General features: G+C 37.5%; 1 protein-coding gene across 4 annotated transcripts in view; it reads right to left on the reverse strand.

Moving 5' to 3' along the window:
* The window catches only part of LOC5569656 (semaphorin-5A), a 613002-nt gene that overhangs the window by 465317 nt on the left and 128228 nt on the right, over nucleotides 1–19457 (reverse strand). For all 4 annotated transcript variants that reach the window (XM_021852111.1, XM_021852110.1, XM_021852109.1 and 1 more), the window contains exon 4: nucleotides 2161–2315. In XM_021852111.1, the coding sequence (XP_021707803.1) occupies nucleotides 2161–2315 (155 nt within the window). The remainder of the gene's footprint in view (nucleotides 1–2160; nucleotides 2316–19457) is intronic.

Consider the following 19457-nt stretch of genomic DNA (forward strand, 5'->3'; position numbering starts at 1 on the left):
TCTTCAAAGTACTCAGAGGATACTGAGAAGAATACTCATAGGATTCAGAAGAGAACCGTCAGAGCATGCTGAAGCAAATCCTTAATGAATTCTGAAGAGAATTTTCAGAGGATTCCTAAAAGATTCCTCAGAGGTTTCAGAAGAGAATCCTCAAGGGATTGTAAAGATAATTCTCAGAGAATTCGGAAAAGAATCCTCAAACAATTCCGATAAGAATCGTCAGGGGATTCTGAAAAGAATCCTCATAGGATTCTGAAGAGAATTCTCAGATGATTCTGAAGAATCTCCAAAGAAATAACAAGAGAATTCTCAGAAGGTTCTGAAAAGAAAAGTCAGAAGATTCTCGAGAGAAACCTCAGATGATTCTGAAGAGAATGCTCAGAGGATTCTGAAGAGAATGCTCAGAAGATTCTAGAGAGCAGAATTCTGGAGAGAATCCTCAGTGGAATCTGAAAAAAACCCTCAGAGGATTCTGAAGACACTCCTCAGAGCATTCTGAAGTGAATCTTCAGAGGATTTTGAAGAAAATCCACAGAAGATTCTGAAGAGAATCTTCAGAGGATTCTGAATAGAGTCCTCAAAGGATTCTGAAGAAAATACTCAGAGAATTCTAGAAGGAATCCTCAGATAATTCTGAAGAGAATCTAAAGAAGATTCTAAAGAAAATTCTCAAAAGATTATGAGGATAATCCTCAGAAGATTCTAAAGATAATTCTCCAAGGATTCTGAAAAGAATCCTCAGTAGATTCTGAAGAAAAACCTTAGTGGATTCTAAGAAAATCCTCAGAGGATTCTCAAGAGAATCCTCACAGGGTTCTGAAGAAAGAAATTGTTTTTTTTAATAATCAGCGAAAATCTTTAAGATGAATGTCTGAAAAAAGCATTCTAGAAATCTCTAGAATTTCTGGCAATTTAAAATCCAGCAAAAACTCCGGAAAAACTTTTCTCCTGGTAGAAAACTTTATCAATATTTAAAAACTCCTTAAATCAATTTTTCTGTAATTTTTAATTTAATTAGAACTTTTTTCCAACGAGCATCAAAATCATAGTAAAGATCAGATATCTGAATTCTTCTGCAAATCACGGAACACAAATTGAACGGGATTTTCGTCATAAGCTGAGAAGGATGAATCGAACTCTAGATTCAAAACGCAATTCAGTCCTACTTTCAAGCCACAAACCAATCCAACTATGGCAAATCAACTACCCTCGATTAAGTCGGTTCAATTATCATAACTGCAAATCAAATATTTCCATAAACGTGCCAATCATACCGGAGAGCAAGTGCTTTCCTCACATTAAGCAAACGACAGCCATTAACCAGAAACTGGATGTTACGCAAAATTATGTGCATTTCCTAGCTGCAGTTTCCCACCGAGTCCACCGCTATCAAGCAACTGGTCGCCCCTCAGAAGACGGAACTCTCCCTGCATCGACCTAACAATATCCACCAGGCTCGATCGACTTCGGTGCGACTAATGGTGCACTTTACGCCGGCCACTCATAAACATTTAAATTTAATTTTCATAAAAATGAGTTACTTTGTGACAAAGATTCCGAGAAAGGCGATCGAGCGCGCAACTTGCCGACAACCGAGTAGAAGACTCCCGAGTAGAGGTGAATAACACAATTATGATGAAATATGACAAAACATTTCTGTAATATTTTGTTTAGTCATTTTTTTTTGTATGATTTTGAATGTCCCATCAATAGCAATACACGTAATTATTTCAAAATGTTTCGTTGGCTTATTACCCTTGAATAAAATTGAATTACCAGTCCAAACATTATGAAAATATTTAATTTTTAATAATATTTTGCCATCATTGATTATTTGAAGAATTCAATGAATAAATACAAAAATAAAAAACAAAATATTTTGTAGTTCTTATGTCATGCAAAGGAAGTTATAATATTTGATATTTCAAATTCTATTGAAAAAAAATAACAAAAATTAGTTAATTTTTAGTTTTTTAATGGAAGAACTTGATATTCATTTGCAGTTTTCCTCTATTCGGGCCCATCGTCTCCGACTTTGTCGATAGCCGGAGATGGGCAATCAAATCTCTGTGTACCGCAATCATCGAACCACTCCAAAGAAAGCCGCGCACGCACAACCCGACCATTGACCGGTTTTCTTTAACTTTGAATGGAACTTACCTTGATAAGAAATGTATCTGAAGTCGTTTTCGGCCTGGACCTGAGGTGACAGCAGTGCGAGAATTGTCGCCATTGCAAACGGAACTGTGGAGGCCAACCAGGATGGGGCCAATGGCCTGCTGAGGGAGCTCGGGCGATGTCGGGTGGGTGCCATTCTGGAAGAGGAGAATAGAATTGATAATATTAAATAAAATGTTTAATGAATAAAGGAGCAGCGAACAGTATGCTACAATATGAAAATATAAATCAAATAAAAACAGACTGATACATACAAATTTCCAGACAGAATCCAAACATAAAAGGTCAAAGAGGATTTAAAACAAAATCTTGGAAGAATCCATTACAAAATTCCAGAAAAATCTGAACAGAATCCCAGTAAGATCTTGAACAGAATCCAGCAAGAATTCCGAACAAAATTAAGGCAGTGTTCTGAACAGAGCCCCGGAAGGAATCTTGGCCTTCCTTAGCCGAGTGGATAGAGTCCGCAGCTACAAAGCAAAGCCATGCGAATGCAAAAATAGCAACTTTGGCAAAGAAAGCTCTCAGTTAATAACTGTGGAAGAAAGTTAATAACAAGAAGAAGAAGAAGAACGATTCTGAACAAAATCCTGAAAGAATTCTGGACAAAATGCCGGAAGGGTTCTGAAAAGAAACCCGGAAGGATTTATATTCCGAGTACTTGAAAGATTCTCTTTAGAAATCTTTGAAAATTACCTTCAAAATCTTTCTCTTCAGAATTCAGGATTCTTTTTCAGAATTCCTTCGAAGATTCTATTGTAAACCTTTGAGGATTTTCTTCAGAATCATTCAAAGATGCTCCTCATAAACCTCGAAGGATTCTTTTCAAAACCCTTTGAAAATTCTCCTCAGAATGCTAGGAGGATTATTCTCAGAAACCTTTGAGGATTCGCTTCAGAAGCTGTTTGAGATTGCCTTCAGAATCTTTTGAGGATTTTCCATATAATACATTGAGGAAACTCTTCAAAATCCGTTGAGAATTATCATAACAATCCTTTGAAGTTTCTACTGGAAGAACTCTCCTGAAAATCATTTGAGGATTCTCATGAGATGATTCTCCTGAGAATCCTTTGAGGATTGTACTGAAAATACGTTGAGGATTATTCTGAGGACTCTCCTGAGAATCTTTTAAGGATTCTTCTGAGAATCCTTTGAGAATTCGCCTTAGAATTCTTTGAGGATTCTCCTGTGAATCCAGTGATGATTCTCCTGCGAATCCTGTGAGGAGTCTCCTGTGAATCCTGTGAGGATTCTCCTGCAAATCCCATGATATTTACCTGCGAATCTTATGAGGATTCTGCTGCAAATCCTGTGAGGATTCTTCTGCGAATCCTGTGAGATTGTCCTGCGAATCCTATGGGGAATCTATTGAGAATCCTGTGAGGATTCTCCACAGAAATCTTGGAGGTTTCTTCTCAGAGTCCTTTGAAGATGCATCTCGAAATCCGTTGAGGATTCTCCTGAGAATCTTGTGAGGATACTCCTGAGAATTCTGTGAGGATTCTCCTAAGAATCCCGTGAGGGTTCTGCTGAGAATTCGCCTGTGAATCCTGTGAAGACTGTCCTGCGAATCCTGTGAGGATTCTCCTACAAATCCCGTGAGGAATCTGTTGAGAAACCTGTAAGGATTCTCCTCAGAAACCTTTGAGGTTTCTTCTCAGAGACCTTTGAGGATTCATCTCAAAATCCTTCGAGGATTTTCCTAAGAATACTTGGAGGATTCTACTCAGAAACCTTTGTGGTTTCTTCTTGAAGTCCTTCGAGGATTCACCTGAGAATCCTGAGAGGATTCTCCTGAAGATCCTGTGAGGATTCTCTTGAGAATCCTGTGAATATTTTCTTGAGGATCCTGTGAGGATTCTTCTGAGAACTCTGTGAGGATACTCCTGCAAATCCTGTGAGGATTCTCCTACGAATTCTGTGAAGATTGTCCTGCGAATCCTATGGGGATTCTATTGAAAATCCTGTGAGGATTCTCTTGAGAATCCTTTGAGGATTCTCTAACGAATGCCGTGAGGATTCTCCTGACAATCCTTTGAGGATTCTCCTCAGAAACCTTTGAGGTTTCTTCTTAAAGTCCTTCGAGGATTCTCCTGAGAATTCTGTGAGGATTCTTCTGAAGATCCTGTGAGGATTCTCCTGCGAATCCTGTGATGATTCTCCTGCGAATCCTGTGAGGATTCTCCTACGAATCCCGTGTGGATTCTGCTGAGAATCCTTCAAGGATTCTTCTGAGAATCCTTTAAGGATTCTCCTCAGAAACCTCTGAGGTTTCTTTTCAGAGACTTTTGAGGATTCATCTCGAAATCCTTTGAGGTTTCTCCCGAGAAAACTTAGAGGATTCTCCTCAGAAACTTTTGAGGTTTCTCCTCAGAGACCTTTGAGGATTCATCTCGAAATCCTTTGAGGATTCTCCTTAGTATACTTGGAGGATTCTCCTCACAAACCTTTGTGGTTTTTTCTTAAAGTCCTTTGACGGAGATGAACCAGCCTAGAACTGAAAATCTCCTTAATAAAGCTACTATAATAATAATTAAAATCCTTTGAGGATTCTCCTGAGAATCCCTTTTAGGATTCTCCTGAAGATCCTGTGAGGATTCTCCTGCGAATCCTGTGAGGTTTCTCCTGCTAATCCTGTGAGGATTTTCCTAAGAATCCTGAAAATTCTGTGAGGATACTCCTTAGAATCTTGTGAGGATTCTCCTCAGAATCCTGAGAGGTTTCTCCTCAGAATCCTGTGAGGATTGTCCTAAGAATCCTGTGAGGCTTCTCCATAGAATCCTTTGAGGAGTCTCCTGAGAATCCTCAGAGGGTTCTCCAGATAATCCTTTGAGGATTCTCCTGAGAATCCTCAGATGATTTTCCTGAGAATCCTCAGAGGATTCTTCTGAGAATCCTCAAAGAGTTCTCCTTGGAATCCTTTGAGGATTCTCCCCAGAATCCTTTGACGATTCTCCTTGACGACTTTTGAGGTTTCTTCTCAGAATCCTTTGAGGATTCATCTCGAAACCCTTTGAGGATTCTCATGAAGATGCTGTGAGGATTATCCTGAGAATCCTTTGATTATTCTCCTGTGAACCCTGTGAGAATTCTCCTGAAGATCCTGTGAGGATTCTCCTGCGAATCCTGTGAGGATTCTTCTGCAAATCCTGTGAGGATTCTCCTACGAATCCTGTGAGGATTCTCTTGAGAATCCTTTGAGGATTCTCCAACGAATGCCGTGAGGATTCTCTTGAGAATCCTTTGAGGATACTCTTGAGAATCCTTTGAGGATTCTCCTCAGAATTCTTTAAGGTTTCTTCTTAAAGTCCTTCGAGGATTCTCCTGAGAATCTTGTGAGGATGCTTCTGAAGATCCTGTGAGGATTCTCCTGCGAATCCTGTGAGGATTCTCCTACGAATCCCGTGAGGATTCTGCTGAGAATACTTTAAGTTTTCTGCTGAGAATCCTTTAAGGATTCTCCTCAGAAACCTTTGAGGTTTCTTTTCAGAGACCTTTGAGGATTCATCTCGAAATCTTTTGAGGATTCTCCTTAGCATACTTGGAGGATTCTCCTCAGAAACCTTTGTGGTTTTTTCTTAATGTCCTTTGAGGATTCTCCTGAGAATCCCTTTTAGGATTCTCCTGTGAATCCTGTGAGGATTCTTCTGCGAATCCTGTGAGTATTCTCCTGCGAATCCTGTGAGGATTCTCCAAAGAATCCTGTGAGAATTCTACTGAAGATCTTGTGAGAATTCTCCTCAGAAACCTAAAGGTTTCTACTCAGATTTCTTTGAGGATTCTCCTGAGATTCCCTTGAGGATTCTCTTGAGAATCCTTTGGTGATTCTTCTGAAGAAGCTGTGAGGATTCTCCTGAGAGTCCTTTGATGATTCTCCTGAGAATCCTGTGAGGATTTTCCTGAGAATCCTGTGAGGATACTCCTGAGAATCCTGTGAGGATTCTCCTGAAAATCCTGTGAGGATTCTCGTGAAAATCCTGTAAAAATTCTCCTGAGAATCCTTTGATGACTCACCTGAGAATCTTGTGAGGATTCTCCTGAGAATCCTTCGATGATTCTCCTGAGAATCCTGTGAGGATTTTCCTGAGAATCCTGTGAGGATTTTCCTGAGAATTCTGTGAGGATCTTCCTGAGAATCCTGTGAGGATTCTTCTGAGAATCCTGTGAGGATACTCCTTTGAATCTTGTGAGGATTCTCCTCAGAATCCTGCGAGGTTTCTCCTCAGAATCCTGTGAGGCTTCTCCATAGAATCCTTTGAGGAGTCTCCTGAGAATACGTTGAGGAGTCTCCTGAGAATCCTCAGAGAGTTCTCCAAATAATCCTTTGAGGATTCTCCTGAGAATCCTCAGATGATTTTCCTGAGAATCCTCAGAGGTTTCTTCTGGGAATCCTCAGAGGATTTTTCTGAGAATCCTCAAAGAATTCTCCTTTGAATCCTTCGAGGATTCTCCTCAGAATCCTTTGGCGATTCTCCTCAGAAACTTTTGAGGTTTCTTCTCAGAGTCCTTTTAGGATTCATCTCGAAACCCTTTGAGGATTCTCATGAGAAATCTTTGATGATTCTCCTGAGAATCCTGTGAGGATTCTCTTCAGAATAATTTGAGGATTATCTCCAGCATCTCTTGAGAAGTCTCCTCTGAATCCTTTGAGAATTATCCTTAGAATCCTCTGAGGAGTCTTTTCAGAATCCTTTGAGAATTCTTCTCAGAATCCTTTAAGTATGTTCCTTTGAGGTGTCTACTCACAATCCCTTGAGGATTTTCTTCGAACTCATTTCATAATCCATTGAGGATTTTTCTCAAAATCATTTGAGAATTGTCCTCAGAATCTTTTACGGATTCTCATTTGAATTCTTTGAGGATTCTTCTCAGAATCCTTTGAGGATTCTTCTCAGAAACCTTTGAGAAATCTTAAAATCCTTTGAGGACTCTCCTCAGAATCCTCTGACTATTCTCTCAAGAATCTTTTGAGGATTCTCTTCAGAACCCTTTGAGGATTGTCTTCAGAAGCCATGGAGGATTCTCTTCAAAATTAATTAAGGATTCTCTTTGTAATCCTTTGATGATTCGCTATAGAATCTTTTGATGATTCTTTTCAAAATCCTTTGAGAAATTCCGGAAGGATCAGAAATAGATATCCAGGGCTCTTAGCAGGATACAAAGAGCAGTTCAAATCAGAACTTGACAAGAATTGGCTGAAAATCTCGTTTAGTCGAGAGATATTTTATATTTGTCAAAAAATAATTCATAAACAGCGATACTTTTTTCGAATATGTGTCTCCTTCCTCACACAAAGCTTCGTCTGCAAATAGAATAGTGTATTCTCAGAAAGAAAATTCTTATCTTATCAGCAGCCATCAGTTCTCTGTTGTGGTTACTAGTCTTGTCCAATATGATAGCTGTACAGAAAGTTCTTTATTATCCGATTGAAAATGATAATTTGAAATCTCTGTGATCAGCTTTTGAATTTTTCTTAAGTTTGACAGTTATTTACGCAACAATATCTCCGTATTTACGATACAGGTATAGACTCTATACTATAGACGCTTCCAAGTACATAAACTTCACACATTGATTCTAACGTTAGTTTGATGTGATTGTGCAATATTCGCTGACATGAAGACATCTTAAACTTTGACTTTAAAGAAATGACGAATTAGAAAGATTTGACTGTAAAAAAAAAACAGAATCCCTAATTTTTCCTTATCATACCTCTACCAAGAAACGGTTACCTGAACGTTTCTCCACTCGATTGGAAAGCAAAAGTAAACTAACAGACTCGTTCTATCCAAACAAACCTTTCATCACTTCTTCCAGATAACGACATCAAACTGCTTCATAAACAGTCTGTCTGAAGTGGGTTAGACCAACGCCATCACCGCCAGTCGCGAAGGTTGCTTATTCGTACAATATGATGGTCCAATAAATTTTCAATGTTTGTTGATTTTTACGACTGCCCTGGCTGGTTTTATCTCGCTTCTGGGTCTAACGCGAGAGTAAAATTATCAAACCTCAAAACGCCGCATCGATAGCTGGCCATTATCAAAGCTTCACTATCAATGGGATTAAGTAATCGACGATGACAGTCACAAACCTATAAAAACTCGCACAGTCGCTTATCGAATCTCGAAACCGGTTGGTTCCAAACGAGTTCGATTCGATCGAGATCGAAAAATGCTACCAAGATCGACCAAGATTGACCTCCACAAGAGACCACAAGCTTTGGGAAGCTTCCACATTCTGTCCCGAGAAAGCACCGAGATCACCGTTAGGGAAAAGAATTCTCACGATCACAGATCCTAATCGGGTGGACAAACATGAGCAAACAAGGCAACTCGTCCACGTGATGCGGAGAAAGCCATGAGATGTGCGAGATACGAAATCGATCGCCGAGGATCAATATTTGTTTCGTTGTTGAGCGTTTTCCCGGAGTTCACATGTTTGACTTTCGATTCCAGAAACGACGACGACGACTAATGTCGTCTCAGACCAGTGCCCAACCAACCCGAGCAGGAACGAATAACTCGTATTTATCTATGTATACCATATTTCGGTATTATACCTTAGCTAAGTATTGCCCGCTCCTCAATTTGGTATTATCATGGTATTGACAATATTGTTCAAAACAATCAGAAATAACTCATTGAGATATCAGAAAGCCATTGAGGGCTGCTTAAGGTATTGAATTACTATTGAAAAGCTTCACTTCTGTTTGAAAATTCTTCATGTATTATTCAAGTATTGCACTGATCCGTTTATCTGTTTGGTGTTTGTAGGATGTATATGTAATATTATTTGAGATATTTTATCTATTATACAGGGCTCTATCATACTTTATTCAGATGGTAAGAACTGGAAATTACGTTGTATAAAATGCCTTAGTGCGGCATTCTGCAGCAATATTCTTCTGCTCGGGAAGCCACAAAAGTGACGAACAGTCACAAATTTCACTATCAATCATCGCCGTCTTCGTCTAGTAGTTGAGGGGCTGGGTCAACGACTGTTTTACGAGCGAGTTATCGGAATCGGTTGGGTTAGGGTTTCTGTTGAAACGATGATAGCCTAGGCGAGTGCATCCATCAATTTTTGGGTTCGAAACTGATGGGTTTGATTGGAAATCGAAATGGGGCGATTTCATGACACATTTAAGAAAAACATTCATTAGAAACGCTTGCGATTGTTTACTGTTTTCTGCAGGATTTAGTAGCAGTCGACTGATTAAAGAGGAGATTTGATATTTTATAACTTCCTATCAAATAAAAGCATGATTATATTCTACTTCAAGGCTAAACGTGCTTTTCAACTGTTTGAGATTCATTCCTCCATGCATTTATTCATTTGCAAAATCTTTTAAGAATCCGATCTAACTCAACGTAGATATTAAAATCCTGTAGAAATTTGTTCAAAACCTACAAAAGCTTTTCTGACCTTTTAGATATTCATTCAAAAACTATTGAGATTGATTTAAGAACATTTTGGGATTCGCTTTTGTAACAAATATGTGCATTGATCGTGATTTATAAAAATAACATGGTAAATATGGTGACGAATCTATTAAATTCAACGTGAACGATTGCCTAGTTCTCTCGATTTGTGCTCTTGAAAATTTGAGGATTATCTTCGATGCCTTAACAAATGAACCAACATCAAAATCTCTACTCGTTCAAAATCTGCCCTGGAGTGTGTTGAAAATTGTTTCCACATTCTAGTAAGAATTTCTTCAATACTTGGGTTTATAACCCAACCTGGATCCTCTTTTTGATCCTTCTGGAAGTTCTGGAAGAAATCTTTCAGTGATTCTGTTCTGAATCCTTGCAGGAATATCTTTCAGAATTCTACTCAGAAACCAGACAGGATACTGTTAAGGTTCGATATGGTATTCTGCTCAAAATTCCAACAACATTCTTAAAGATTTGGTACATAAATCTCAAGTACAAAACGGATATAACGTAACGATTCTTAACAGCTTGGAATTATTATTGAATACTGTTCATGGCCTAGAAACTTTCCGGGATGCTCTTTTGATTATTCGGATCAAAATCATAAGAGATTCAGATCCAACTTGTTTGGATCCATAATGCTTTTAGGCTTCTGGTCAGAACTCTGCCGGAATTCTGATCATAGGACCACAAAAATGATATAAAGGCTTTAGGAATTACAAATGGTCTGATAACGTTTTGTTTATTGTGACAAGAACCTTTATTTATCGTACAAGTATTCGGAATATTTTATCAAATTGTACGTTTACACAAAATTTATCGGAAACTCTTTACCTATAGGCCTCATGATCTATAAACGTGACAGTTATCATGGCCAGAGGGGGCAGAAGAGGGCCGTTGCCCCCTCCTTCACGTATTATGTTTATTTTCGAATCTCTCCAAGACTTTTTTTTAACAATTCCTTCGGCTTCTTTCTTTATATATTTTCAGTAACCCCTCAAGACATTATTTTAGAAATTGATCCTGAGAACTCCTCGGGATTTAATGATTCCATAAAAACCTTCAAAAATACATTTTCTCTGGAAATTCTTGATGAAATACCACCTGCGACTACACAATGTTTGTTCTGAGTAACCTGTGATGTATCTTGAGAAGTTATTTTTTCCTTAACCTCATTTGGTTAACCACTCGTCTACTTTGGGCACCACTGAGCTGAATTACTTTATGACTAGTACATTGTATTGTATGAGTCTAAGATCTATTTATATTGTGTGTATTCTTGTCCGTCGTCTCATCTCGAAATGCGGAGGGTACACTCTACGCATTGCGTGCGGCAGATGATGTAGTCGTGTATTGTGGATCATTGAGCAACTGGGCGGTTGTTTTTTGTTGGGGGGCCGGGAATCGAACACATGACCCTCCGCTTATCAAAGCGAACGTGTAGCCAACTACGCCACGGACCTCTCTCATCTTGAGTAGCTATCCGAAAAATTTCTACAGGAATCCTGATTGGGCTTCTTTAACAAAGATTTTAAATTGTTCAGGAATTTCTTCACGGATTGTTCTGGGAATTAATTCAGGTATCACATAAAAGCATCTTGTTACGATTTTTACAGAAATTTCTGTGGGATTCCTTCAGAGATTTGGCTAAGTATTCGGAAGCATATTTGGAATTTCTCCTTGGGGTTACTTTAAGAATTGCTTTGATCCAGCCTGTGATTTCCCTACATTTTTTTTTCTCGGAATTCCTTCAAATAGTGATACAGGAATTCTTCCAAGTATACATTAGAACATAAATCACAAAAAAAAACAAAAGATTTACGATTTAATTCGGATTTTGTTGTAATTATAATTTATCTACAAATGTATCTAAGATCCTTTTAAAAAATAAACCTGTAAAATTCAAAGAATATTTCTCAAGAAAATACTAACTGAATTCCATAAATTTCTGGTAATGATATTCTTGCAAAAAATCCGGGATAAACGCTTGAAGAGAAAAACCGAGGTATTTTTAGAAAAAAATCCTGATAAAACTGTCTTAATTCATTGCTTCCTTTATATTTATTATAGATTTAATATAACAGAGACGAATGCCTCTTCTGTGTAAAGCCTTTTTAAGCAAAAGATATAATTCATTTATGAATATCTATATCAGTAACAAAAATTAATCTACATACACCAAAGGAAATTTCTCAAGAAAAATTCTAGAATATATCCTAGGAGCACTTCTATCAAGCTGGTTTTGCGTAGATTTTCAGGAATTGTTGTGAAAAATTATTTGAGAATCTATTGAAAAAAATCTTATGGAATCTTTTCAATTATGTTCTTTGAAATGTTATGAAGAGCACATAACTGTTATGAATGTCTAAATGAATCCACAGAGTAGTTCTTATATGAATCTCTGTAGAAATGTTGGTGATTTAGGAGTAATTCTTAAGTAGATGAAAAAACCGAATTTAGTACTATACCATTTAATTCCACTAGAGTTTGTATCCTACGCGTATTTCGACCTCAACTGTAAGGCCGTCTTCAGTGTCGTGTACTAGACTCGACTTGTTTCTTTAATTCTTGTTTCTTGTTATAATAACGGAGTTGGTGGTCCAATGGCTACTGCCTCTACTTCATAAGCAGAAAATCATGGGTTCAATCCCTGACCCTTCCCTTTCGTCGTACTTTGTAGTCCCAGACAACCAATATGTACGTATAGCGAAATCACCTGGAGGCTTTGTATGTGCAAAATTTCACTCATAAGATGTCGCGAAAAGGCCTTCTACGTACAAAAGTGGAGGCGATATGCGTGCATATATTATGTGATGAATAATAGCATACAATGCGAGTGTTTAAATATGTTACCGAACTAACCTGTGATATTATGCGATTTATCTTATGATAACAAATGTTGATTTGACAGCTGCTACGAATTGATTCGACTTACTTTGTACGAGTGTACGAGACGAAACAAAATGTACAAATGAACTCAGAAGAAAAGCGTTTTATGCGAGGAAACTCATCAATCTGACGATTTCATCCACCGTGTTTTGCGGGTTTGATGTAATTTGAATGAATAAACGAGTTATAACGTGAACTTTGATGCGATTTCTGGTTGTCTGGGGTTGTATCTCTCACTTGCTCTTCCATTGTTAATCTATCACACTCAAACTATTCGTTCATAGCAAACGCTAGAACCAGAGACGAACAAGAAACCGCTTCCTCTAACGCTTCCATTCTTTCATCATTATAGCACACTTTTCCTTGCGCCTAATACTTAGGCAAACCACTCTGCCATACCTTTCCCCCAAATCCATACACTCCCGCATAAACTGGCGAAGATGCAGTCGGTTTCCACGGTCTACAGTGGGCCAGTATAAGTGCAACATCAATTCCTCCCCCTTACCCACATTGGTCTGCAGGCGCCATTATCGCTTAAAAATAGAAGATCATCAGCACTTATACACTGAGGGTGTCTGTTAGTCCCAAGCAGTCATTTGGTTGGTTCCTTGTGTAAGTGCAGCTGATCTGCCCAATGAAGTTCAAGCTCAATTCTTGATTCTTGGAATAGTCAAAAGAATTTTTAGAGTGAAAGAAGAATTTTTGATTATATCCTTGAAAGAGCTTTTGGAGAAATTCTTAGAAATTTTTTACCAACAATTTCTAAAAAAATTTCTCCAGAGAGGATAGCAGAATTCTTGATAGAATTGTGGAATATGTATGGCAGGGTCCCAGTAAAAATACTCGGAGTAATTGACGATTCCTCTAAATAACAAAAATTGATAAAATTCAAAAGAAATGACAACATAACCAGAGCAAAAACGTAAATCAAATCTTTACGAAATCTCTACAAGAATTCCGAGTTATTTTTTAAAAATAGAGACATACTTCTAAAAACTAATTTGCGGATGTCTGGAAAAATTCGGGAGTTAGATTTGGTTGAAATGTTTCTGGAATCTGTCTTTAAAAAAACCGAACCGTCAATGAACATGTTACTGATAAAACAAATTGAACTGAAACGTATTTTTGACTATACTTCATTGTTTAAGTTTCATGCAAAAAGGATGCAAAGGTTTTATTTTTGCGTAAAATTTGTGAATGGACTTTCAAGGTCGTTTGCCCCACCCTGACGGAAATCCTGGCTGCGCCCATGAGTCATTGCTTTTATATTTTAAACATGTGGAAACGACAACGGAAAAAGAAAAGGGAGAGATCCTGTTACTCAGCTTGTGTGCACTTCCACAGTTACGGTGTTCCCCAGACCGTTAATATCATTAACAAAAACTCCATTAAATCTGAGCTCACCAGTCGTTTTCTCTGACCAAAAAAGGTTTGGTTCTTTCGAAATTACTTCTTTTGAAGATAAATTTACACAAATTCAAAAGAAACCAGTTATATATTTTTTTTAATCTTTACGTTACCGGCCTCCAACAAGGCATTTTGAAATAGCTGCCATTTCGTCAATTTCCATTCGTTTTTTTGAAACCACTGTCAATTTACTTTAAAAAGGTTTCAGTTATTTGTCATAAATGGAGAATGCTGAATTCGGAACCATGCCGGAGATATTCCGGATTGTAAAATGTCAGATAATGGTCTATTGTCATCATATCAACATTATTCAAATAAGTGAACCGTTCCGGAATATGGAAGCCGGTTCCGCCAGGGCCAGTTTGGGGACATTTCCGTTATATGCCCAAAACATACCGTGCGACGTCTCAATCTTCTTGAAATCAGGAGAACATGTCAATAAAGGAAGAATAAACTAAATACCCATAGATGTGGCCACTCCAGAGCACCTGACACAGGTTCTGTCAGGGCCTCTTTGATGGCATTTCCGTTTATTGTAGAAAACATGCCGTTCGACGTCTCAATCTTCATGAATTCGGGAGAACTTGTCAATAAAAGAAGAAAAACCCCGGTACAAACAGATTTGGTCACTTCAAATCTCCTTGCACAGGTTCCACGAGGGCCTCTTTGGGGACATTTCCATTTTATGTCCAAAACATACCGTACGACGTCTCAATCTTCATGAATTCGAGGGAACTTGGTAATAAACGAGGATTTGGCCACTCCAGAGCAATTCAATTTGAATTGGGGCAAATGAACTGGCTTATTAAATTTCAAGCTTCAAAAATAAAAAAGAAAAAATGCATGAATAATTTGTAAGTAAACCCTTGTGAATAATGAACATGAGCTCAAGCATAGATGACCGCTTTGTAGTTGCACGCCGTGATTGACCGGAGCAGTCGAAGATGCACAGAGATTTAATGAATCGGGCTTGGGATTAGCGAACCATTCTCAAAGAGCACAAATCGAGAGTTCAAAGACTGAATATACCCCTGCATCTCCACAATTGCCATGGAAAGTACATTGAGTTAGTGGGTGTTTCCAGTCCCATCGATCGCTCCAGCTGGAGCAAGCAATACAATCGATGGACCAAACATTTATGACTGGATTACACCACTTTTTCTTCGCACTGCGCGAACCGGACACATCTGATTTCTATTGCATCGCTTTCCCCCGTAGGGACAAGCGACACAATCGATGGACCGAACACTAATCTGTAGGAAAACCATTTGCGGGTAATAGATGAAATATCGAATGGGTTCCAAATTAGATAATTGCTGGCTTAATTTCTGATGAAATCCTTAACATATTCAAAGCAAAATTTGTATTCTGTTGCACGTGGAATTCCTCCATTCATGAATAAGCGGTACGATTGACGCAACCGACGTTTGGTCGAATTTACTCTTCCTAAAACGGGCAATAAGTTGTTCTTTTTTAATACTGTTAAAACAATTATTGGCAGTTAATATGCCAAAGGTCAGTTAGCCAAAAGGATTTCTTAAATCATAAGACTGTTTTTATGGTGTATTCATGTAGAGTTAAAAAGCGAATTCCTTTTAAGTTTTTATCAACAATTTTATTGAGAACCCTGAGTAATTACTAGAGAATTTTCTTCGAAGTTTACAATAGGGTTTTAATGCTAGAAATTCATTATCTATGCTTTTCAGCAATGATATCTCAGGCGCATATACGTTTTGTGGAGTCTAACCACAAGTTCAATGTTTTTACTTCATAGTACGCCTATGAAACATACAAAACCATTCGATTTTGCAGTGAAATATGCATTTGAAAAACTGTTGTCCGAATGCCCACCCGGGGTCCATAATAGGAATGTTTACAGATTTTACGTTTCCTATTATGGACCCTTTGATTCCCATGTAATCCGGCTCGCTGCCGACGAGCCTATTATGGACCCACCTGGAAATGCGTATTGTAGACCCTCTTGTGTGATTCAATTTACAAAGCTGTTCAAATATTATGCATCACCAACCAAACACTGTGCTTCAAACTGCTGACTAACAATTCAATCGAAGTTTCCCCGGTTGATTTTCATATGAATAAGGTTGCTTTGAGTGTTAATTTTATGTTTTTCTGTAGAGGGTCCATAATACGCAAAGGGTACATAACCGGCATCGACTCCCTAGATTCTTGGTAACATTCTAGCCAAAACCTTCCTAGCATTCTTGTTGGATTTCTGATGATGTTCGAAACAAAGTTCTGATGGATTCCTTGTTAGTATTCTTCTCAGCTTTCTGCTGAGTTTTAACTAGTGGCACAGTGTATTCCTGACGTATTCATGAAGATCTGCATAACAGATTTTCCAAAAATCGTGGAAAACATCTGTTTAGAAAGATCCTGCCTAAAACTGCATCAGTGAGGAGAAGCCACATCAGTTTGTATGTATTTTATCCTAGATGTATTTGCATACTTTTCAGAATTTTCATTTTGCTTTACCAGTGGCACATCATGTTTTGTTCAAATAACGTAAAATTTTCAAAAAAGGTTTTCGGCGAAACCCATTCTTGTGCTATGGAGTAGCCAGATATGTTGGTAGCGAGGTCATTCTTCATTTATTAACATATTTTTTTCTTCAAATAAGGCTGATACAAATATTAAATTTCTTTTATGTCCGAGACCACTTGGAAGGTACGAGGGTGGGATAAAAAAAAATAAGGAACAAAAAAAAATGAAAAAAAAAGTTATTTTTTCGATTTTTTTTTGTAATGATAGTTGTTAAACTTTTTTTTTAATCGTCCTCTGGAATATTATTTTACTTGTTTTTTACTTTGTAAATTGAAAAAACCTAACTGATGTCAAAAAAATGATTTTTTTTTCTCCCCTTCAAAATTTTTGGGGATAACATAAAAGAAAATTAATATTTGTATCAGCCTAACGGTAATGTCATAAAATAGGGTTTTCTGGAACCTGTACGTGATGCCCAGGAGTGGAAACACAGGGTCTATTCCTCATTAATTGACATGTTCTGTCGAAATCATGTAGATTGAAACGTTGCACAATAGGTTTTGGACATGAAGCTGCTTAGGAGTGACCTAATTAGTTGATACCTAGTTCATACTTTATGAGTTGACATGTTCATTCGAATTCACGAAGATTGACACGTCACACGGTTTGTTATGGATATAAAACAGAAATATCTCTAAGGAGGCCCTGGTGGAACCTGTGCTTGGAGCTATGGAGTGGCCACATCACATGTTAACAAGTTGATTCTTCTTTTATTTTTTACAATTCACAAAGATTGAGACAAAAGCAGAAATATCCCCAAAAACGCCCTTATGGAACTTGTGCCAGAAGCTCTGAAGTGGCCAAATCTTTTATTATCCTGTTACTTTTCATTTATTGACAAGTTATTTAAAATTCATTAAGATTGAGATGTCGCACGTTTTTGGACATAAAATTGATATGTTCCCCAAGAAGCCCTCGTGGAACCTGTGCCAGGAGATCTGGAGTGGCCACATCTGTTTGTACCGAGGTTTTTCTTCTTTTATTGACATCTTCTCCCGAATTCATGAAGATTGAGACGTCGCACGGTATGTTTTGGACGTGAAACGGAAATGTCCCCAAACTGGCCCTGACGAAACCTTCTACGATGTTTCGGAACGGTCCACTTATTCAAATTATGTTGAAATGATGATAATAGACCATTATCTGACGTTTTACTTATTTATTAATAATAATCACATTTCCCAAATTTGGCACCCTCGTGACCCCAGTACATCCCGGAATATCTCCGGTATGGTTCCGAATACAGAATTGTCCATTTATGACAAATAACTGAAACCTTTTTAAAGTAAACTGAGGGTAGTTTAAAAAAAATCGAATGGATATTGACGAAATGGCAGCTGTTTGAAAATGCCTTGTCGGAGGCCGGTAACGTAAAGGTTAATTTCATTTCATTTGAGAGTTACACCCCAGGCATAACCATCAGAAGCTTTATTTTTAAATAGTTGAGCGGCATTCTAATATCCTCAATCATGTGATCTGCTCTTACATGTTTTTGCAACATTTTTCACAATCAATTCAATTTGCATAGGCTCAAGCGCTGTTAGATATTACGGAGCCAGTTTGTAATTTTTGATCGTGAAATAAATTTTAAAGCAAAACAATCTGGATAACTAAGAATTTAAGCACTCACATTTATCTTTCTCAACTTCAGTTCACCTTGAAGAATACTTAAGAAACTTGAGCTTACAATTATGTGCTTTTGTCCGTTTTATTGCTGAATCTCTGCTGAACGACACAATTGTAGATGCTATTTGTAATTTCGGTGTAAGGCGTTTGTGAACGAAAATTAGATGAAGAGAAGGCGACAACTTGCAAGAGCTTGATTATTCATACCTCATTGGTTAAACTAACACAAGACGTTCCAAGTTTAGCATAGATCCTAGCTAGAAATGTTAATGTTCTAGATTCAACAGTTAAAATAAAGTGAAACAAAATAGTTTATGAATAATTTGTGTAGTATGGAGGTCCACCATAAACTGGTTTGAATCCTTCACGAACTTAATATTTCTTTGTTGCTTTCATTTCAATTGGTCATTCTGTCAAGTTAAACAACACCAGCCGTTATAACCGGTAAAGACAAAAGGAAAAAATCGTTTAGCTCTGCAAATACATTTTTTTCAAGCTGTATTATCTTGAACTTTCTTCTTCTTAGTGTGTTAGCTTATGTTAAAATTGAAAATCTTCTATGGTTTGTTTTAATACTGAACGATGAGTCTTTAATTATGAAGATAAACATCTGCAAGTGAATTTGCAACGGTGTTGAACTCCATGGAACACATTTGAAACGAATACTTTATGCTCTTCATTGTTTTCTTCTATTTTGAACTTCTGCTATTCATGACTTTTATTTTCTTCTATATTTACAATGGTAACAAAATTCGATTTGACTGTAAGATTTAGTAGGACTCAATCAAAATAAATCAAAATCAGAAAGAAAAAAGTCAACAAGATATGACGAATAGCAAGCCACAACCAAAAATTTGAAATCTGTAAATATATCTTTAGGCATACTTAGAACATGTAATCATGAGTAGCATGTGCAATGAATTGAATCGTAAGTAATTTAATTTGATTCACCAAATGATCCAAAATATTGTCCTCAAAAACATAATTCAGCTACATGAGCAAACTGCCTTCGTAATGACTTAAAGCACTTGAGCCTATGAAAAACAAGTAAATAGTAAGAAACTATTATGACATCTATTTGCAGCTTATCATTGACAACATGTGACAACATGATTAACGGTATGAGGATACCTCTTAAATCTATTCAAAATTAGAACTTATAATGGTAACGCTTCGAAAAGGGTGTAACTTAAAGCTTTGTCGATCTGTCGATTCGAAACCCACCCAAGGGATAAAAACAACTAGGCTCTGAACCTAGTTTTGTTGGTATATTTCTTCTGATAATCATGATACATGAAAAACCGTCTAATTATCACTGCTTTATTTTGAATTTGTCGGCCTATACATTTAAAAGGA

Source organism: Aedes aegypti, chromosome 3 (assembly GCF_002204515.2).
Source record: "Aedes aegypti strain LVP_AGWG chromosome 3, AaegL5.0 Primary Assembly, whole genome shotgun sequence".
Taxonomy (NCBI): Eukaryota; Metazoa; Arthropoda; class Insecta; order Diptera; family Culicidae; genus Aedes; species Aedes aegypti.